Here is a 23,418-nt window from a genome sequence, read left to right as displayed (position 1 = left end):
TCATAGGGCAACATGTGTACTAACTGTTAAATGAGAAACTATTTTGTTCTGTAGGCCTTCATCTAAAGTGAGAATAGCAGCACAACTGGAAGAGCGTAGTCGATGTCACTGAACAGTGCATGTAGAAATTTTTGAAATGGTGTATCTTTGGCTATGTATATTTTCACCAAAAGAAAGGAAGGGTCAAGAAAGCAGAGGGTTGACATGTCGTGGGGTTGTTGACCAATGTCATAAAACAATATGTGCGCTACTGTTTCATGAGAAACTGTTTGTTCTGTAAGCCTTCCCCTGAAAAAAAAAAAAAATCAGCCGTTGAAAACTTTACAGATCACAGTTCTACTCTGGTACACGTCGGGGGGTCGCCATGAGTCCGGATTCAACATCAATGAGTTTGGTTTTGGGGGAGGTGGAGCTTAAGTAGTTCTAACAAGTTCCCAGGTGGTACTGATGCTGCTGATCTGGGGACCTCACTTTGAGAACCACTGGCCTAGGTTTTCTGATTCTAAACAGATGTAGGATATTGGGCAAATCACTCTATGTCTTGGGGGCTTCATTTCCTTATCTTGAAACCAAATGGCAGCCTGGGCTTTGGAGACAGAAAGATAGGGACTCAAATTCCTGCTCCTCCATGACCTTGAGCAATTATTTAATATCTCTCTTGATACTCCATCTGCAAAATGGAAATAATAGTACATACTAAATAGGATAATTTCAAAACTAAATGCAGTAAAGTATATATTACATTTACTATAAATTTCTTTTATTGTGCTTTTAAGTACAAGTTTACAGTTCAAGCTAGTTTCTCATACAAAAATGTATACACACATTGTTATGTGACCCTAGCTGCTCTCCCTATAATTTGACAGCACTCTTCTCCTTTCCACCCCAAATTTTCCGTGTCCATTCAATCAGCTCCTGTCCCTTTTTGCCTTCTCATCTCGCCTCCGGAGCTACTCATTTAGTCTCATGTATCTACTTGAGCTAAGAGGCACCGTCTTCACAAGTTTCATTTTATGTCCCATAGTCCAGTCTAATCTTTGTCTGATGAGTTGGCTTTGGGAATGATTGCAGTTCTGCGCTAACAGAGAGTCTGGGGGCCATGTCTTCCGGGATCCCTCCAGTCTCAGCCAAACCATTAAGTCTTGTATTTTTACTAGAATTTGAGTTCTGCACCCCACTTTTCTCCTGTTCCGTCAGGGACTCTCTGTTGTGTTCCCTGTCAGGGCAGTCATTGGTGGTAGCCGGGCACCATCTAGCTCTTCTGGTCTCAGGCTGATGCAGTCTCTGGTTTAAGTGGCCCTTTCTGTCTCTTGGGCTAATATTCTCCTTGTGTCTTTGGTGTTCTTCATTCTCCTTTGCTCCAGGTGGGTTGGGACCAATTGATGCATCTTAGATGGCCGCTTGCTAGCTTATAAGACCCCGGACACCACTCACCAAAGTAGGATGCAGTACATTTTCTTAATAAACTTTGTTATGGCAATTGACCTAGATCTCCCCTGAAACCATGATCCCCAGATCCCCGCCCCTGCTACTCTGTCCCTTGAAGTGTTTGGTTGTATTCAGGAAACCTCTTAGCGTTTTGTTTAGTCTGGTTGTGCTGACTTACCCTGTAGTGTGTGCTGTCCTTTCCCTCACCTAAGATAATTCTTATCTGCTGTCTAGTTAGTGAATACTCGTCTCTCTCTCCCCACCCTTGGAACCATCAAAGAATGTTTTCTTCTGTGTTTAAACCATTTCTTGAGTTCTTATAATAGTGATCTCATACAATATTTGTCCTTTTGCGACTGACTAATTTCACTTAGCATAATGCCTTCCAGATTCATCCATGTTATGAGATGTTTCATGGATTTATCATTGTTCTTAATCATTGCCTAGTATTCCATTGTGTGAATATACCATAATTTGTTTATCCATTCATCCATTGATGGGTGCCTAGGTTGTGTCCGTCTTTTTGCTATTGTGAACAGTGCTGCAATGAGCATGAGTGTGCATATATATCTATTTGTGTGACGGCTCTTATTTCTCTAGGATATATTCCAAGGAGTGGGATTGCTGGATCGGATGGTACTTCTATTTCTAGCTTTTTAAGGAAGCACCAAAACCGAAAGTGGTGTGCTGAAGTCTCCTACTATTATTGTGGAGCTGTCTATCTCTTTTCGATTCTGTTAGTTTGTTTTATGTATTTTGGAGCCCTGTCATTGGGTGAGTAAATATTTAGTATAGTTACACCCTCCTGGTGTATTGACCGTTTAATCATTATATAGTGTCTTTCCTTATCCTTTTTGGTGGATTTTGCTTTAAAGTCTATTTTGTCAGAGATTAATATTGCCACTCCTGCTCTTTTTTGAGTGTTGTTTGCTTGGTATATTTCTTCCCATCTTTTGAGTTTTAGTTTGTTTGTGTCTTTAAGTCTAAGGTGTATCTCTTGTGGGCAGCATATAGACAGTTTGTGTTCTTTAATCCATTCTGCCACTCTCTCTTTATTGGTGCATTTAGTATTTACATTCAGTGTAATTATTGATAGGTATGAGTTTAGTGCTGTCACTTGGATGTCTTTTTTTAATGTTGTTGACAGTTTCTTTGTTCCATTTAATTTTCTGTGCAGTCATTTTTCTTCATGTATTTTCTTTTCATCTTTTTCATTGTTGATTTTGTATTTGCTGAGTCTTTATGTTTTCTTGTTTTTTATTTTGATGTGTAGGATTGTTAGTTTCTTTTGTAGTTATGCTAATATTTACCCTTATTTTTCTAAGTTTAAACCAATCTTTTATTTCCTTATATCACCTCAACTTCTTCTCCATATGAAAGATCTATGACTACATTTTTTAGTCCCTATTTTTGTTTTAGTGTTATCATCTTCTACGTATTGACATCTCTATTTCTCTATTTTCAGTGTTTTAGCTTTATTTTTGGGACTTCCCTGTCTGGGTTTATATCTGTTTGCTCTGTCCTGTGTTCTAGTCTTGGGTTGTTATCTGATGTTACTGATTTTCTAACTGAAGCACTCCCTTTAGTATTTCTTGTAATTTTGGTTTGGTTTTTGCAAAATTCCCTAAACTTCAGTTTATCTGGAAATACCCTAATTTCACCATCATATTTAAGAGACAGTTTTGCTGGATATATACTTCTTGGCTGGCAATTTTTTTTCCTTCAAGGCTTTATCTATGTCATCCCATTGCCTTCTTGCCTGCATGGTTTCTGCTGAGTAGTCCGAGCTTAGTCTTGTTGACTCTCCTTTTGTCTATCCCTAGCTGCTCTTAAAATTCTCTCTTTATCTTTGTTTTTGGCAAGTTTGATTATAATATGTCTTGGTGACTTTCTTTTGGGATCTACCTTGTGTGGAGTTCGATAAGCATCTTGGATAGATATCGGCTTATCTTTCACAATATCAGGGAAGTCTTCTGCCAACAAATCTTCAAAAATTCTCCCTGTATTTTCTGTCATCCCCCTGTTCTGGTACTCCAGTCACTTGTAGGTTATTCCTTTTGATAGAGTTCCACATAATTCTTACGGTTTCTTCATTTTTAAAAATTCTTTTATATGATTTTTCCTCAAATAAGTTAGTGTCAAGTGCTTTATCTTCAATCTCACTAATTCTGACTTCCATTGCCTCAATTTTGCTCCTATGACTTTCTATTGAGTTGTCTAATTCTGAAATTTTATTGTTAATCTTCTGGATTTCTGTTTGCTGTCTCCCTATGGGATTCTTGTAGCCTGTTAAATTTGTCATTTGTCTCTTCTATAATCTTCTTAATTTCCTCTGTTGCTTTGTCTGTGTGTTCCTTGGCTTGTTCTGTGTTTTGTCTAATCTCCTTCCTGACATCTAGAAGAGTTCTGTATATTAATCTTCTGTGTTCTACCTCTGATAATGCCAAGAAGTTCTCTTCTTCTGGAAGATTTCTTGATTCTTTATTTTGGGAGCTTGCTGAAGCCATCATGGTCTGCCTCTTTATGTGATTTTATATTGACTGTGGTTTCAGTGCCATCAATAAGTTATTATATTTCTTTTATGTTTGCTTACTTTGTCCTAGCTTCTTGTTTTGTTTTGGTATGCCCAAATAGGCTGCTTATATAAGCTAGTTTGATTATTGGCACCTTTGAAGCTCTAATGTCCTGTCACCAGGTGCTTAGATATGTTACTAGGTATGTGAGCCCCTGAGTCCATTTACTTTTCTTTTATGGATTCAGCTCAGATGTCCAGGTAGTCAGTCAGCAAGTGTGTGGTGCAGGCCCTCACCTACAGTCCTAGACTGGCAAGGGTGATTGCAGTAGGCACAGGTATCTGGCTGCAGTGGGGGGCCACGGGCTGAGCAAGGTAGGGGGCTGACAGTTGCCCTTGCGTGTCTGGGAGGAAAGTGTGTCTCTGTTCTCTAGAGTGCGTAGATGGGTGGGTTTTGCAGCTGGACTATGGGCACCCAGTGATGTTGGCTGTAAGGACAGGGAGGCACCACTTATTCTTGGACCCTTGTCACAGGTGGCTAGGTGGCATGGGTGGAGCCACCAGTCCTCAGGCCCCTGATGTGGGTAGGTGAGGACCCTGCTTAATGGGCAGAGTGTTGTCAAATGTCACGAACCTGCCACTCCACCATATAGCTGATACAGTGAAGTTAGGCTTCAGGTGTATACCCTGTTGTACTGTGGTAATGAGGGCTATGCTGTTGAAATGGGCCCACACAGGTCTATGCAGGGGTGAAAGGCATTCAAAGTCCGTGGACCCCTTATGCCTGTGCCTAGGCAAAGGAGCTGTGCCTGCCCTGAGTTCCTGGTTTAGGGGAGCTGGCAGATTATTTTTTCCTGTTTATTAATTTGTTCCCTCTCCAAGCCCAGGAGAATGGCTCAGGGCACATGATGGGCCCTACTTCCAGCCCAGGGGAAGTGGCAATCACTGAAGCTGGCCTGGGATCAGTGCAGAGAGTGGAGGAAGCAGGTAAATGGGGGAGAGGCTCTTCCCAAATGGGGTGTTTTTCGATTCAAGAGGTAGATTAAATGGATATACTTATCTTTCGCTGACTGAGCACGCTTTTCACTGGCTCTGGAGGTCTGGGCAGACTCTCCGCTGCTCAGTCTCTCCTGATGTGGAAAATGCATCCCAAACGCCACTGCCCGCTTCACCATGCACACTAGCCAATCTGGCCCACACGCCAGCCGATCCTCAACTTTGCCTTTGATGTTCAGGGCTCCTAGATTGTCATACATAATCAATTCACTTGTTTTTTTGGGTCTTTGTTGTAGGAGGGACCACCGGAAGCATCTGACTACTGTGCCATCGTGGCCCTGCCTCCCCTAGTATAAAAGTTTTAAAGTCATTTCCTACTCAGAAAGTGTATTAAATAAGATTATATACATGAACATGTAACTTGCGGCACACCTAGAAGTAAGCATTTTTATGACATAATTCTGTCAGGATCCCCAGTGCCAGTGTATTAACTATCTAGTGTTGCACACAACAAATTGCCCCAAAAAGCAGCGACATAAAACAGCAAATAGTTATTATCTCACAGCTTCTGTTGGTCAGAAAGTGAGCACTACTTGGATGTGTGCCTCTGGCTCAATGTTTTTCTGAGGTTGCAGTCAAACCATTCTGTGGCACCAGCTGACCCCACCTCTCTTGCCTGCACTGGCACAACCAAAGGAAGACATCTGATCCAAGGTACACGGATAAGGTTGACTCTCTTAGGTATTGGGAATTGGGACACTGAAAAGTGAAGCTAGTTAGATGGTGGGACCTTAAGGTCATGTAGAGATGGAGCTGGAATCAGCGGGCTGGCCAGTCAAGAGGTACACAGGAAGCAAAAGTATCTTTTCAGAAATAGTTTAGTACACTGGTTAGGGACCCAGACTGTGGAAGTAGGCTCCCTGGCTTGAATCATGGTCCCACTTATCAGCTGTGGGATTTTGGGCAGGTTGCTTAACTTTTAGATGACTCAGTTTCCTCATCTGAGTAATGGGGAAACAAATTAGCACTTAACTAGTTGTTGTGAGGATGAAACTAGTTAATACACGCAAGGGATGAAGCACAGTGCCTGGCGTGGAGCACATGCTCAGGAAATGCAGCTGGCTGGTGTTATTCCAGAGGCAAGGAGGCAGCTGAGAAGGCATCAGCAGCCCCAAAGACCCACAGAGGGAGCAGTTCTCGATGACTCTCCAGGTCCCACAGGGCCTGCCAGGACTTCCAGCATTTTACTCCAACCACAAAAAGGAGGAGCATTTCCTATGGCATTTTACCTAATTAAGTTTTCTCCTCACACTAAGACTTTTTAATTTAAAAATCATACACCACATTTATTTGGTAATTTTATTCTTTTTATTGCAAATTTCTGATAAAGGAAAGAACACGGAAGCTGATTCTCGTTTAAACTTTGGTGATAAGAGAAAGCTGTAGCTCAGTGGCTCGCAACCTTGGCTGCAAGCTAAATCACCTGAGTGCCTTTTGTACACACTCATGCCTGCGTCCCATCCCTCTGAGATGCACATCTAACTGATCTGGGGTGCGGCCAGGGCATCTATAGCTTTTTAAACTCCCCATGTGTTCCAACATGTAGCCAGGGTGGAGAGCCCCTGATAGCTCACTGCATGGGGTGGAACTTAGAAGCACCTGAGAAGTTCAGCCGACAACTAGGTGTCACCTGCTCGCATCACCACCCCCCTCGGCCAGAGTCCAGCTGCCATTCTCCATTCCCCTCTTCCCAGGTGTCAGGTGTGCTGACTCTTCCTCCGCGGAGACCCGGAAGGAGAGAGGTGCTGGGGGAGGTGACACTGTGGCTTGTGCTCAAATGTGGAGAACTGCACTAAATATGGTCACTCTAGCACAAAAAGAAAAGTCGCGTTCTGATTGCAAGGGAGCATTAACCATTTGTTTTCTTGCCTAAGTGGAAAGATTCTTCCTATGTAGAGATGACAAGATGGATGACAAAAAAAGAAATCCGTGTTAGATGACATGTTCTTTATCTAACCCCTAAAGACCAATTATTGTTTTTTTTTTAATTTTGTCAAGCCATTTGTCAATGGGTAGAATATGATGGACTTTAGCTGCATATTTTATGTGGGTAAACAGTAGTAGCCAGTTAGATATTTCATTCGTGATTCATCCTAAAAATAGAAAATGCTTTTATTTTCCTGAGTCCTTGGCAAACAAAAAGAAAGTGTTTAAATTTTTTTTTTAAGTATTCTTGTTTTTCTTTTTCCTGGGGTACCTCATAGTTTAGAACAGCACGTCTCACTATCAGTTTTCACAAACACTGGTGAACAAACAGCATTGGTGCCAATTTTCACAACGAATCCAATATGGCAATGGAAAACAAGACACCCATCAGCTCCAAAGTTGCTCAAGATGAAAGTTTCTCGACAATGTTATAAATGCAATTATCAATTTGATTCTCTGTCCATACAAAAGTATGAATTTCTAATCCATTAACAATACTGAACGATTAATATCTGAATAGTGATAACATTTTTAGGACATTTAAAAAATATATAGGATCCCATTTTTACATTATAATTCTGATGTATTATCATGCCTTCTATTTTGTCTGCAAAACTTCTCTAGGGTACAGTGCATTGACATGATAAAACCAAGGCACAAGAATATAGTCACAATAAGTGTATGTAAACCCTAGCACTTGGTGCCAATTTTGGAAACATTTAGAGAGGAGATCATAAAGCCTAAAAAATTCTTACATCCTGTTATGGTTAATGAACAATTAATTGTACAATAAACAGACTGTTAACCACCGTTCCATTAGTAAATATATGGCTCTCACTATACAGGCTGTGGATAATTGAAAAATAGTTTTAAATATTAAAACGCAGTATATCTAGGTGGTTGCTGTAGATATTGTGCCTTACATTTTCTAGATAATCATCTTAAGTTTCCCTTTTAATTTGCAATCTATGTGGCAGTTATCAATTCTTAAGACTATTTGCATTACATAAATTGTAAGTTTTTTCTCAATTGTTAAATCCCTTCCCCCTAGAAAAGACAGAGAAGATTTACAGGAAGATAACCAATGTAAGAAACGCACAGACAACAATAAAATTCAAATATGGACTCCAAAGTTGAATTCTAACCTATCGGGGCATTCTCTTAAAATTTAGGGTAAGTAGAAACATTCCTGTGACAGCTCCTTAATTTCTTGATTTAAAGAAATCACCATGACATTTTCAAAATAGGAAACAGTGTTGGCTAGAGCATCGAGCATCAAAGAAAAAGTAAGTCTTTTCATTCATAAAACAAAGTCTTTCAAAATCCAGGGGGCAAAAATTCCATTGAATTTAGATAATTGAAACAAAATGGTAAAAATCGTATTTAATAATTTTAAAGAAAGTATCTTCGAGACTCAAGGTAAACTTTTAGACCCATGAAAGCACATCACTTGGCACATGCACACCATGGATGGAACGATCCGCAATGCAGTGACAGCCTGGCTGCAGAGCTCTGAGCCCCGCTGGCAAGAGCTCCTTTCAGGTCCTTGTCCCAACTCCCTTCACATGGGAGCTTCCGGCTTCTGCATCTGTTGGATTTGCTTCTGTAGCTGGTCCCTGTCCAGCTTCATCTTGGCTTCGAGAACTTGCCTGAGGGATCCTATGCTTTCATAGATGGCTGCAAACCCTTCAAGAAGAGGCAGATTTCGCAAAAGTTAATATTAAAAAATACTGCATCCAATTCTACAGCATACAGTGATAATCGCTCCTAGCAGAAATTATCAACAGATGCTGTAACTACTGGAGTACAAGTCTGATGGGGAATAGAACATTTACATAGTATAGAATATTTGGAGCCCTGGTGGCACAGTGGTTAAGAGCTTGGCTGCTAACCAAAAGGTCGGCAGTTCGAATCCACCAGCCGCTCCTTGGAAACTCTATGGGGCAGTTCTACTCTGCCCTATAGAGTTGCTATGAGTACGAATCGACTCAATGGCAATGGATTTTATAAAATATTTACACAACATTTCCACTCAGATTACTTTTTAATTACAAAGGGCAAAAAGGAGCCATTACAATGGAGAAATCTGGCAGATCCCACCTTAATCAAGTGATCAAAGCTGACATCACCATGTATGTCCTGATAAACTATCCTGAGAAGGACACCACGTCACTTTTGTGGTATTTGTGTCCAAAACACATAACCTGAATCTAACCCAGTTAGAGGAAGCAAACAAACCCAAACTGAGGACCTTTACAAAACACTGGCCTATAGTCTTTAAAAATGGCAACATCACTGAGGAACTGTTACTAAATAAAGGGGACTAAACAAAGAAACATAGTGTCTAAATGTGATGTGTAATTCAGAGTAGATCCTGGAGCAGGCAAGGTTTGTTATAAAATACATGAAACAATTGGCAAAATTTGAATACTGAAAAAGATTTCATCGGTGTTACATTGCACTATGGTTACTTTTAAAAACGTCCTTATTCTTAGGGTGTACATACTGAAGTTATAAAGGGGTAAAGAGACATGACTTCTGCAACTTACTCTCAAATGACTCAGAAAAAAACTGATACACACACACACACACACACACACACACACACACACATAGGACGAGATGAAACAAATATGTAAAATGTTAACAACTGAGAAATCTAGGTGAAGGACGATAGTGGGTTTTTTTTGTACTACTCTTGTAGTTTTCTTAAATTTGAAATTCTTTCAAAATAGGAAGCTAAAGGAAGAAAAAATTCCCCATCAAAAAGCATTTCATCTTATTCTGTATTCCTATTGTTGCTAAAATAATGTTTAAAAAGTCTTGTTTTTATTAGTAAATTTACAATTTTCTCCCAGAAAGTTTTCTGAAAGTTCATGAAAAACAAAGTGTAAAAATTACCTGCTAAAAATAATGTTCTAACTGACATGGAAAGATACAACATAGTACAAAGTTAAAAATCAGGTTATAAATCAGGATATGTAGTATGACCCTTTATTTGAAAAAGTACATATATATCCTACATGTATAGAAATATATGTATCAAAATGATCTCTACATGAGAGGACTTAGGACTTCTTAAAATTTTCTGTGTTTTTTTGAATTTCTGTTCAGAAATGTATTGGTTTTTTAATAAGAAAACAGTAAATGCTTTTACTTCTAAAGGTTCATACACATTTCTTCTCATGGTACTAAATATTAACAGTCCCAATGGTATGTTGAATACATGACAACAAATTCATTCAGGAAATGATGCAAAGTTAAACATCGATGAAATATTCAAATACCATATTCAAATGGCCCAAACGACCAAGGAAGAAAATTCATGTTTATCTACATAAATTCTCTAATCCATAAATGTACCAGGGAGGTGTACTGCCAGCAGTAGAAACTATGCCCTCCAAAGCCCTGCAAAGGTATATGCTTATTTCTGAGACATGCTGACCTTGGCTATGGGCAGACAAAAACTGGTAGATGGCACTAAAGGAAATGTACACGAGTTGCAAGCTACGAAATCTTCATTGGGTTTGCCTTTCCCTCATGGAGGTGCTTCATGAATTTGAAATTAAAACAGCATTTTAATTCAATACACATAGCTACTAAGAAAATTACCCAAGAACACTACACCACCGTTACTGCTACTCAGGTTCATAGGTAGTTGTAAAGTTTTAAATCAAATAGAAAATAAACCATGGGAGCTGTTTTCTTTTGGACCCACCAGCGTTAACTTCTGCCTTCATCTCCTTCATGTCCTCATTCATCTGTAGCTCAAGCTTGCTGATCCTCCCGTGCAGCTTCTCCTCTTCCTGCTTTGGTCTCTGTACTTCCAGAGTCTTCTTTTGACCCTCTTCTATTTTGTCAAGTCTGGCTGACATCTGGCTGAGCTTCTTCTCCACGTCCCTCTCACTGGCTCCCTGAGACCCACGACAAGAATTGCACTTGGTTACTCCAAAAACAAATCCTACACTGTATTCACATCGGCCAGAATAATTTAACAACAATCTGCAGGGAACAGAGTCACAAAGGTTGCTAGTCGCCCACCCTAATATCCGTTCTCCCTTTCTTCCTCAACCCACAATTTTTAGCTGGGTACAAGATCACCAATAATACCAAAAAAAAAAAAAAAAATCCCATTGCCATCGAATCAATTCCAACTCATAGCGACCCTATAGGACAGAGTAGAACTGCTCCATCGGGTTTCCAAGGCTGTGAATCTTTACAGAAGCATACTGCCACATCTTTCTTCCTCAGAGCGGCTGGTGGGTTCAAACCACCGACCTTCTGGTTAGCAGCCAAGCATTTTTAACCACTGCGTCACGAGGGCTCACTTCACCCATAATAAAGACTATGTTTTCCACTGTCCCCTAAGTTTGGTGTGGCCATGCGACTAAGTTCTGGTCAATAAGATGTAAGTACAAGTATATGTGGCAGCTACCAGGAAACCTTAAAAGATAGTTGGGGCGTACCCTTGCCCCTTCCTTCTTTCTTCTGTTTCTGGGATTCAGAGGTAATGGCTGGAGCTCTAGCAGCTCTCTTGAACTATGAGGTCATGAGTCACTCTGTAAGACTGGCAGAGAGTTAAGTCAGAATAAGCCTGGGTTGCTGAGGACTAACAAGCTACCACATCAGCCTTGAACTACCTACATCCATATTTCTTTTATGTGAAAAACAAATAAGCTTCTATCTTATTAAAGGCACCATCATCCTGGGGTTTACTGTTAGCTATTACACCAATCTACATGTAAAAATAAACAGTGATACAAAGGCCCAAAAACCTAAATATGTATTAATATGGATCTAAGTAAATCATGCAGTAGACCTAATGTAAATGTAGAAGTATACTAAAAAGGAAATATTAAATATTTTCTTTCCTTTCCCACTGTGCTTGGTTTTTATGGGGATCTGTGGGCAAGCTTTGGAGGCCAGGACTGCAAACACCAGGATGTAGATGGGCTATGGTGTGACAAGACTCACTTGTTGGTGCTCAGCTTAGTTCTGGTGGGAGCCTGGAGTAGAAGAGAAGGAAGGTGAAAGAGAAGATGGAAGATTCTGTCACGTTGCACTGTGAGACCTCATATTGGGACCATAATTCGATGGAGGGGTCTGAGGGAGGAATCTATTCAACACTGGCAAAAACGCAAAACTAGATCATGAAATTAATACAAACTAGGATGAGGCGCCCTGCTGGTGCAGTGGTTAAGCACTTGGTTGCTAACTGAAAGGTCGGCAGTTCAAACCCACCAGCTGCTCCATGGGAGAAAGATGCGGTGGTCTGCTTCTGTAAAGATTTGGAAACCCTACGGGGAAGTTCTACTCTGTCCTACAGGGTCGCTATAAGTCAAGATTGACTCAACAGCAGTGGGTTTAGGTTTGGGTTTGGGTTAGAATGAAGTTCATAATTGTTAGTTTTATTTAGAAATGTAGATGATCAGTTTGGATCATTAAGGTCTTGACTTAAATTCATCTTGGCTGAAAGTACTGAAATTTTCTGTCTACTTAATCTTTGTTAACCAAAACAAGTTAAAATGCTTCTACTCTTTATAAAGAATGCAAAGAATCAATATGAACCACGGAAATGGGTTTGGAGGGAAGAAACAATTGAAAAGCTTTATGTGGTGCTAAATAAATTAATGATAATTTGCTAAGTAATATTCAAATACTGTAGGCCCCCACTGAGTAACTTTACTATTTTATTGTGAAACATCAATACTTACACTGTTTTCCTTAACAATCAAGGAAAGCTGGTCAATTTTCTGTAAAAGTTCTTTTTCTATCCGTTCTTGTTCTTGCTGCAACCAATTCCGTGCAGATAAAATCTCGTTACTGAGTTCTTCAACTGTACCTTTAAATCTAAGAAAAGAGAACAAGCAAACAGCCTCAGTCTCTGACTATCGGATCTCTGATAAATATGTCATCATTACACTCAGCTCAGTCAGAATAAGGTGCTTATTATCTTTTCTGAGAACTGCACTGAGCACTAAGTTGGAGGGCTGGGGAGCAGGAGGGAGGATACAACAGAAAAGCCCCTGATGATGCTTCCTATCTGTGAACAGCTGACTGTGTGGGCACGGAGGTGACACACAGGGACACCAAGCCACCAGGTGCTAAGCTTTGCAGTTCAGAAGGTCCACAGTGCTCCCAGGTCAGGTGGCAGAGTGTCCCGGCTCCCCTTCTGGGCTCCCCCCTCTCCTGGGCTATTCTTCCTTGTCCTTTTTATCTTCCAGGACTGGAGCCTGGCCCCCTTGCTCTCTAATGTTCTCCAATTTGCTCTTGTCCCATACAGACATTACTTATTTTTAAACCAAACAAAATTGAAAGAAAAGAAAAAAAAAAGAAACCTTCCCTAAATCCTCCATTCCTGCTAGTCCCCTCCCTTTCCAAATTCCTTAAAATAATAGTTCACATGTATTGCCTCCTCTTAACTACTTCTTTCTTTTTTTATTATGAAATATAAGACAAGTACAAAATAGTATCTGTGATGTAAATATGCAATTTAAAGAATAATAATAAAATGAGTACCCATTGCAATAGAACCACTTAACTGTCTTGTAATACCTGCTCTCCTCTTCTTTCCTATTAAGAAGCCCCTGTTAACAAAGGCTAAGAAGTTTCCTGAATACAACCAAACATTTCAAGGGACAGAGTAGCAGGGGCAGGTGTCTGGGGACCATGGTTTCAGGGGACATCTAGGTCAATTGGCATAACAAAGTTAATTAAGAAAATGTTCTGCATCCCACTTTGGTGAGTGGCTTCTGAGTCTTAAAAGCTAGCGAGTGGCCATCTAAGATGCATCAATTGGTCCCAACCCACCTGGAGCAAAGGAGAATGAAGAACACCAAAGACACAAGAAAAATATTAGCCCAAGAGACAGAAAGGGCCACATAAACCAGAGACTCTATCAGCCTGAGAACAGAAGAACTAGATGGTGCCCGGCTACCACCACTGACGACCCTGACAGGGAACACAACAGAGAGACCCTGATGGAGCAGGAGAAAAGTGGGTACAGAACTCAAATTCTAGTAAAAAGACTAGACTTAATGGTCTAAGACTGGAGGGACCCTGGAAGACATGGCCCCCAGACTCTCTGTTATCCCAGAACTGAAACCATTCCCAAAGCCAACTCTTCAGACAAAGATTAGACTGGACTATGGGACATAAAATGATACGTGTGAAGAGTGTGCTTCTTAGCTCAAGGAGATACATGAGACTAAATGGGCAGCTCCTGTCCAGAGGTGAGATGAGAAGGCAGACAGGGTCAGGAGCTGGTTGAATGGACACAGGACATCTGGGGTGGAAAGGAGGAGTGTGCTGTCACATTATAGGGAGAGCAGCTAGGGTCACATAGCAATGTGTGTATAAACTTTTGTATGAGAGACTGACTTGAACTGTAAACTTTCACTTAATGCACAACAACAAAAAGAAGCCCTGTTAACTGGGTTTACAGCTGCCTAATCAGAGACTGCCTTTCCCAGCCTCTCTTGCAGCTATGTGTGGCCACATGAGCAAAAATGATGCATGCAACTTCCTGGTCACATCCTGAAAAACAAAGCTTCTTGCCTTGGACTGTCTCCGGATCCTAGCTGGCTGGGAAAGGGCAAGGACTGTGCAGCAGCCTGAAAACCTGCACTGAGCTGCCAGTGTTGCCCCACCTGCTCTGGACCCCTCGCCACTGAACTGTTATGTGAGAGCCATAGTACAGAACCTAACCTGTACCTTAACTTATATAACTACCTACCCACCAGCCAGGTTAAGACAAAGAACACTGTCAGTACCTTAGCAGACCTAAATGTACACTTCTCCATTATGTCCCCCGACCCCACGCTTCAGAAGTATCCATTAACCTGAATTTGCTGCTCTTTAAGATTTTACTTTGTGGTCTGGATCCCAAAACAACATACTTTTCAGTATTGCATTTTTTATTGTGGTAAAAACACATATAACAAAACATTTGTCATGTCAACATGTCTGTCATGTATAATTCAGTGACTATAATTACGTTCATCATGTTGTGTAACCATCAAATATTTCCATCACCCTTAACAGAAACTCATTGCCCCCTAAATATTGCATATTTTTGAGCTTTACATAAATGGAACAATACTACAGCATGAGTTTTCCACACCCTCTTTTTTCACTAAACATGAGATTCATCCATGGTGATGTGTATAGCTGTAGCTAATTAGCTACATTTTCACAGTTGAATAATATATACTCCATTTTATGAATATACTACAATGTATCCATTCGTCTGCTGATAGACATTTGCTTTTTTTTTCCCCTCCATCTTTGCTATTAAAAACAATGATGTTGTAAAATACTGATACATATCTCCTGGTTCACACATCAACAGTTTCTCTATAGTACGCACACGTTCAACTTCACCAGAAAATACTAAATTGTTTTCCAAAGTAGTTGTACTACTTCCAACTTTGATAAGTGGTAAAAGAGGCTTCTTCCAGCCTCCATTAATGCTGTTGAGAAATCAGCACTGGTCTGATTTCTCTCTGTCTCTGCTTGAAGATCTTCTATGTTTGGTGTTCAGCCGTTTGACTTTTAGGTGTCTAGATTTCATTTTGTATTTATTCTGTGGGAATGTGTGGAGCATCCTAAATCTGAGATTTATCTTTCATCGATTCTGGAAAATTCTCTGCCATTATCTCTTCATATATTGCTTCTCCCCTATTCTCTCTGTCTCCTCATAGAATTCTGATTAGACGTGTATGAGCCCTTCTCGCTCCACCTTCTTGTATTCATTTGCTATTGCTGTCACAAATACTACAAATTGAGCCTCTTAAAACAGCACAAATTTATTATCTCACAGTTCTGCAGGCCAGAAATCCAGGAGGCTCGGCTGGGCTCTGCTCAGCGTATCACAAGGCCAAATTCAAGGTGCCAGCAGAGTTGTATTCTTACTGGCGGTCCTGGGGGATAATCCACCGGCAGGCTCATTCAGGGGGTTAGCCAATTCAGTTACCTTCTGCTGTAGGACTGAGGTCCCTGTTCCCATGTTGGCTGTTGACTTAGTCATCTAGTGCTGCTGTAACAGAAATACCACAAGTGGATGGCTTTAACAAACACGAATTTATTCTCTCACAGTCTAGGAGACTAGAAGTCCAAATTCAGGGTGCCAGCTCTAGGGGGAGGCTTTCTCTCTGTGTCAGTTCTTGGGGAAGGTCATCAATCTTTGCCTGGTCTAGAAGCTTCTCAGAGCAGGAACCCCGGGTCCAAAAGACGTGCTTTGCTCCCGGCGCTGCTTTCTTGGTGGTATGTGGTTCCCCTGTCTTTCTGCTCGCTTCTCTCTTTTATATCTCAAAAGAGATTGACTCAAGATACAACCTAATCTTGTAGATTGAGTCCTGCCCATTAACATAACTGTTGCTAATCCCACCTCATTAACATCATAGAGGTAGGATTTACAACACATAAGAAAATCACACCAGATGACAAAATGGTGGACAATCAAACAATACTGGGAATCATGACCTAGCCAAGCTGACACACATTCTTGGGCGAAACAATTCAATCCCTGACAGCTGTCAACCGGAAGTCATTCTCAGCTTCTAAAGGCTGCCCACTTTCCTTGGCTCGTGGCCACTTTCCTCCATTTTCAAAGCCAGCAACAGCATGTTGAGTCCTTCTCACACATTGAGCCTCTGCTCTGCTTCCCTCATCTGCATCATCTCTCTGATCTCAGATGGGAAACGTTCTCCACTTCTAAGGGCTCATGTGTTAAGACTGGGCCCAGCCAGATAATCCAGGATACTCTCCCCATCTCAAGGTCTCTAACCTTAATCACATCTGCAAAGTCCCTTTTGCCATGTAATATATTTACAGATTATGGGCATTAGAGTGTGGACATCTTTGGGTGGGGCATTATTCTGTCTACCTATAGCTCTTAATTTTTCTTTCATATTTTACAACTCTGTCTCTTAGTACTGCAATCCAGGTAATTTCTTCATTTCCCTCTCCCAGCTCACTAACCTTCTCTCCAGCTGTATACAATCTATTGTTTAATCCTTCTATTCAGCTTCTATTTTCAATTATATTTTCCTAGAAGGTCTATTTGATTCTTTTTCATTTATGCCTGGTCATTCTTTATAATCTCCTTTTCCTTAGTCATACTTTCAAAACGTGTGTGTATGTATATATGTACACATCTTTACATACACGCACACATAGACATACTTATTTTATCCAATAATTCCATATCTGCAGTCTTTAGAGACCTGATTCTGCTTGTTGTTGTTTCTTCTGCCTCTATCACTCATGTGGCTTGTTTCCTTATATGGTTTGCAATTTTTGATTATACATTCATGTCCCTTGGAACTTTATCTGTGGGAAGACTTGAAGACTAAAGATTTGCATTTGCTGCTCCCAGTCACCTCGGGATGCTACCAAATTAGGTAAATTACCCACTGTGGTTTTATTCAGGTCACTTGGATAATGTGAACTCTGGCCCTAAATCCATATGATGTCTGAATTGCGGTCCTTAATTCTCAAGGAACACCTTTTATCCCTTCACCCAGAGCTAAGATTTAGAAGGATCAGTTTTCTTACGCTCTTTCTGTGGAATGGGCTTTTTCCTAGTTCATTCACCTGGGGTGTAACCTTTTCCATCTCCATTCTGACCTGTACCTTGCACAGGCCCAGGTCTTGTCTCCTGTCCTCTGTGAACATCCCTGTGTCTAGACTTCTAGATTTTAAACCACAAGAAGAAAAGCAAATATGCTCATGTCTGTTGACACAGTAATCTCTCTCTTGGGAATATCTCCTAAGGATATAATTTACAGAAAAAAAACGATTGAGATGTTTATGTTCTTCCTGTGTGATGGAAGGAAGAGGATTGGAGAGCTCTTTCTGTACTTGGCAAGCTTGTAGGATCTATGAGGAATGGTGATATAAGTCAATGATTATATAAATGCAGATAACAAGGGGAAAGGATGTTTGGTTTTCATAAGAGAATTCCTGATTAATCGGTAACAATCCTGACATGACATTAAACAGGGAGGCAATGAAATGTAAGAGTCAGGAGAATGATTAATTTGAACTTTCCACAAGCCTCTAACAAAGTTACAAAGTTCCATACTGAAGTCATTTAAAAAATATACATTAAGTCAAACGTACACCTATATTTATACCTATACTTTTCTGGTTACTTGGCAGGAAAATGCCAACCTCAGGCAGATTCAGAATAGAAAAAGGGGTCCTGGCTTTGGGATCGGGCAGAAGAGCAGCAGATGAGCTTCACTGTGGGCAAGGACAAAGTTAAAGTGTCACAATAACAACGCGGGGAAGTATAACAAATCACAGTGCTCTAACTTGCTCTCTCAAAATCACTCTAGTCCAGACCTCTCCCACTTAGACGAACACAACAAAATGCTCCCTAACTGATCTTCCCATCTTCACTTCAGCGCCTTGTGATCCATTTTCCAACTACAATCAAGGATATTTTAAAAATAATATAAAATCTGATTAAATCATCCCATTGGCCTAAAAGCCTCCAATGGCTTCCTATTACTCTAAGAAGGGAGACAATTCCTGAGCATGACCTACAGGGCCCCACAAGCCGCCCGGCCTCCCCTTCAGCCTCCTCTCCCACCACCTTCACCTCACTCTCTGTCCAGCCACTGGCCACGTTTCAGTCTCTTGCATGCCGCCTTCCTCCCACCACAGACTATTCCATCTTTCCCTAGTGAATCCCATCCATTCCTCAGATCTCACTTCCAACGTCCCTCCTCAGGGGGGCGCCACCACCAGCCTCTGTTATTCACTCTCAGAGCTCCAATGTCCATCACTGCTGTGAGAGATAACTGCAAACTCGGTGGCTTAAAACAACATTATTTTGTTCTCATACAGTTCTGGAGGCCAGAAGTCTGAGACCGGCTGCCCTGGGCTAAAATCGAGGTGTTGGCAGGGCCGCCTCCTTCTGGAGGCTCTAGAAGAGAATCCATTTCCTTACCTTTTCCGGCTTCTAGAGGCTGTCTGGAGCCCTGGTGGTGTAGTGGTTAAGAGCTCGGCTGCTAACCGAGAGGTCGTATCTACCAGCCGTTCCTTGGAAACCCTATGGGAGAAGTTCTACTGTCCTATAGGTTGCTACAGGTCAGAATCAACTCGATGGCAACAGTTTAGAGGCTGCCTGCTTGGCTCATGGCCCCTTCCTCCCTCTTCAAACTGCATCGCTCCAGTCTCTGCTTCTGTCATCACATGGCCTACTCTCTGACTCTGACCCTCTTACCCCCCACTTATAAGGACCCTTGTGGTCATATAGGGACGGCCCAGATAAACCAGGATCGTATCCCCATCTTAAGATTGTGAATCACATCTGCAAAGTCCCTTTTGTCACATAAGGTAACACAGTCACAAATTTTGGAGACTGGGATGTGGAGATCTCTGGGGGACCCTTAATCAGTCTACCACAGCTGTGTACACTTACCTAAGCACTTATCACAGTTAGTAACAACATGTCATATACTGATTTGCGACACTATTTAATTAAGGTTCATCAGCTCCCTAGGCTGGAAACTCCACAAGGATAAGAACAAGAGTCTGTGTTCATTCCTGGGCCAGTGCTCAGTAAATGTGTATTAAATGACTAGATGGATTAGTATCCAGTCACTAGAAACAATCACAGGGAAGGTAAAGTGGCAACATGCAACATGGAAACTTTTCCTTTTAATGTGCATTATTGTTTTCACTTTGCATAATAAATAAAAACCAAGAGAAAAAAATTACAGTAATGAATAAGCTCATAAAGAAGTTCACCCAACAAAAGTAAAAAAAAGAAAAATTACTTACTTAGTATCCAAAAGCTGAAGCTGGTGGTTACTATCCCTGTGGGACAACTTCAGTTTGGTGCTTTGCTCGGATATTGACAAGTCCACTCTGTTCAAAAGCTGAGAAATCTGGAAAAAGAAACCTTCCTTGTAAAAATCACATCTAAATTCTTCAGATGTGATTCAGAAAAAATTTAGTAAAGTTTATTCTAGCTAATGGCATTAGGGGACCTGGTGGTGCAGTGGTTAAGCGTTTGGTTGCTAACCTAAAGGTCAGCAGTACAAACCCACCAGCTGCTCTTCGGAAACCCTATGGGGCAGTTCCGCTCTGACCTATAGGGTCGCTACGAGTTGGAATGGACTCGACGGCAACGGGGGTGTATATGTATGTAGTCAATGGCATTAAAGATTCAATCTAACTTAATAAATTCATTTACGACTTTGCCTCATCTTTCCACCACCGTTTTCTTTCATACCCTTCAAAAATCAAGACCAGTAACATTGCCAGAATATTCATCATGCACTCAACACCGAGCAGTTCTCTGATGACCAAGGATCTCTGCTTCCACCAGCTGGTATAAAATACAGTCATTTTTACCTTGGAATCTCTACCATTAACAGGGCTGCTAGTAACAGAGAATAGAATTCTTATTGCTTACAAAATCCATTAATGTCCCAGATTTACCTCAGCATCAAGTCAGGTCACAGAAAACACAATTTGTCGACTATATCCCTCCTGCTATTTTCTCCCATTACCCACCTGTTTCCCTTATCGTTTTACTAAAAGTTTATATAAAAACAAGGCTTGTGTGAAATGTCTACATTTTCTGTAAAACTTATGATGTTCAAGGTTCCTTACCTAACGACTCATGGAACAAGTATGTGTCAGACCCCTAAACAAAAAGTAAGTATGTCTCTTTTGATGGATTTCTATATGTATTTTACTTGGCTTGGCCATCAGGCAGTTCAAGATTTCCTTAGCTTTGATTTTCTGATGTAATAATTCTGTCCTTATTCATGTATTTTTTAAAAAAATCAGTGGACTTGTCTTGTATTCTTTTTTTCATGGTTTTATTACACCTGTGTTTTTCACATTGGAGCTCAGTAGGATAGAAATATTTTCAACCCAATGAGTTGCCCCTACTTTACTGGAATGGTGTTGGTAGTTGCTGTTGAGTCAATCCCAGCTCGTGGCGACCCTAGGTGTGCAGAGTAGAACTGCTCCATAGGGTTTTCAAGGCTGTGATCTTTTGGAAGCGGATTGCCAGGCCTGTCTTCTGAGGTGCCTCTGGGTGGATCTGAACCACCAACCTTTCAGTCAGTAGTTGAGTGCTTAACCATTCGCACCACCCAGGGACTCCTTTTACTGGAATAGTCTCTCTTTAAATCAAGAGTAGCAACTTGGGCAGATACTGTGGGGAAAATGGGGAAAAGTTCTAAAGACAGACCGTATTATGGCAAAAGAAGCACTGGTGGAGCGGTGGTTAAGCGCTCTTCTGCTAGCCAAAAGGTCAGCAGTTCAAACACACCAGCTGCTCCATGGGAGAAAGACGGGGCAGTTTGCCTCCATAAAGATTATAGCCTTGGAAACCCTATGGGGCAGCTCTGCTCTGTCTTATAGGGTTGCCATGAGTCAGAATCAACTCGACGGCAACGGGTTTCCCTGGTTTTTTTTTTTTTTTTTGGTTTTGTATTATGGCAAAGAGAAACCTGTAAGTGGGTAAAAATAAGTTGTAAAATGCCAATGGTTTTGCTTTGTGAAATTAATCTATACATTTTAAGGTAGACTACCCTAAAATTAATTAGCTAACTACCTGCTAGCTTTGCCCTAGTTTTGCCCACATAAAGACTCCATGCTGAGGCTACACGTAGGCGAGTCCCAGTGAACACAATTATTTCCCGAACCAAAACTTGGGACAAGCGGCATGTAAAAGAATGTTGCTCGCTTACTGTGCAAGAGGTAGGGTTGGAGAGATAATTGAGAATTTCTGAAATATGTTCATTGTTTTAGGAATGAGGGGAAAGAATCTTTAGAAGTAGGACTGTACCAAAAAACTCTTGGAGGTGTGGTTGCCATACCCTTGAAGGGACACTCCAGAAATAAGAGGGAAGGAAGACGTAAAGAAAAAAGATGCTCTGATTTGCAAAAACCCTTGCTGGGTGCCCCAGCTGCTTTCACCTGTAAGAATTATAATCAACAGCATGTTATTCTTAGCTAAGAACAAATTACCCGCTTTTAAAAGGCTACCTGAAGCAGGTCATACCTGTCCCTCTGCGTCTTTAATTTTTGTTTCCAAGATGAGCTTGGCAGCTTGCTGTTCCTTGTTCAAGTGCTGAAGCCCCTCGTAGGTGGATTTGTGCTCTGCAGAGAGTCTGGCTATGCTGGCGTCACATCTGTCCAGACAAACACCAGCGTGACTTCTGGTTGAAGTTTAGAACTGCAACCCCGCTAAAAGAAACTACACTAGCAATCATTCTTTTCAACGAATTTTCCAACATATTCAGATAACCGCTCTCATTATGGTTTTTAAGTTAAACCACAGGGACAGTGCTTAATAAGACTAGAGACGTACCATCAAAGCAGCAAAAGCTTTCCCGTGCTCCTGAGTTCAAAACCGTACACGCAATGTGAGTTCAATTACAGAAAGCACACATGGCATGCCAGATGTGGTCTGGTGTTCTTCAGTACCGTCTGCATCCTTGCAAGTTCCAGGCCTCCTTGGATTTTGGAGGCAACTTCTACCACATTTGAAAGTACTACTCCAAACCTTAGACCAAATAACCTGTAGGGCTGCATGCTTTGAGTGGGGCCCAGAGCGAGGGAAGGTTCTGAAGCTGGTCCAAGCTGCAGTGAAAGCTGCTCTGCCCCTTGGGCCTTACAGCTTAGCAGATCCAGTGGTGCTCAAAGAATGTATGGCAGGTGAACAGTGTATGGAGCCTCTGTCAAGCCCTGATAGGGCTGCTAGCTTGCTATTGGGCTGCAGTAGAAACTGAAAGCTTAAGCATGAGACATTAAGTGACCACGTAATCTGAGCAATCCACCATGAATGCCAAGCCATAAAGTTGGGCATGTGAGCAGCACTCCATCTTCAGGGGGAAGGGGGATACAGAGACCAGGCTTGAGCAGCTTCTGAAGGCACAAGTTACATAAGCCCGGACTCCCATGGTATCTACTCCTGCCACTGTGCCAGCTCTCTTTCAACTCACACCTATGGCTCTTGAGGAGCCCTCAATGATCGTTGACTGAAGAAGGAAAAGTCAGGCCTGACTTACACGTGGTCCTAGCCAATATACTGGTGCCATCTGGAAGAAGACTGCTGAAGCTTACAGGCCCACTCAGGGGTATCCCTAAAGCACACTAAGCAAGGGAAACTCTCAGAGTTGGCAGAATTTCAAACAGTATATCTGGGGGTTCACTTTGCCTAGGAAAAGAGTCAGCCAGACATTCATGGGAGGTTGGCTAGCGGCCAAAGACTTGGGAGAAAAAAAAATATTGGAGGATTGGTGACAAAGGGAAGAGGTATATAAATGGATCGCTCAGAAATTACCGAGTATTTGTGCTCCGTATGAATGCTCACCAAAGACTATTCACCGCAAAGGAGGCTCCTGACAATGTGAACGAGATGACACATTATTGTACGTCAGTCACCTCTTTTCCAACCACCCCAGTCATTACTCAAAGGACTCATGTATCAAATGGCCGTGGCAGCAGGACTCCATACA

General features: G+C 41.4%; 1 protein-coding gene across 1 annotated transcript in view; it reads right to left on the bottom strand.

Annotated features, from left to right (window-relative positions):
• Positions 1–8,139: 8,139 nt before the first annotated feature.
• FAM81A (family with sequence similarity 81 member A) overlaps positions 8,140–23,418 on the bottom strand; it is a 61,863-nt gene continuing 46,584 nt past the window's right edge. Inside the window, exons 4-8 of the mRNA XM_004374616.1 lie at positions 21,960–22,089; positions 19,718–19,824; positions 12,637–12,772; positions 10,641–10,836; positions 8,140–8,608 (exon numbers count right to left, since the gene is read on the bottom strand). Coding sequence (XP_004374673.1) covers positions 8,484–8,608; positions 10,641–10,836; positions 12,637–12,772; positions 19,718–19,824; positions 21,960–22,089 — 694 coding nt within the window. The 3' untranslated portion in view covers positions 8,140–8,483. The remainder of the gene's footprint in view (positions 8,609–10,640; positions 10,837–12,636; positions 12,773–19,717; positions 19,825–21,959; positions 22,090–23,418) is intronic.

Source organism: Trichechus manatus, unplaced genomic scaffold, assembly GCF_000243295.1.
Source record: "Trichechus manatus latirostris isolate Lorelei unplaced genomic scaffold, TriManLat1.0 scaffold00030, whole genome shotgun sequence".
NCBI classification, from domain to species: Eukaryota; Metazoa; Chordata; class Mammalia; order Sirenia; family Trichechidae; genus Trichechus; species Trichechus manatus.
The sequence above is the reverse complement of the archived record's forward strand: the minus strand, read 5'-3'. Positions and strand labels throughout refer to the sequence as shown.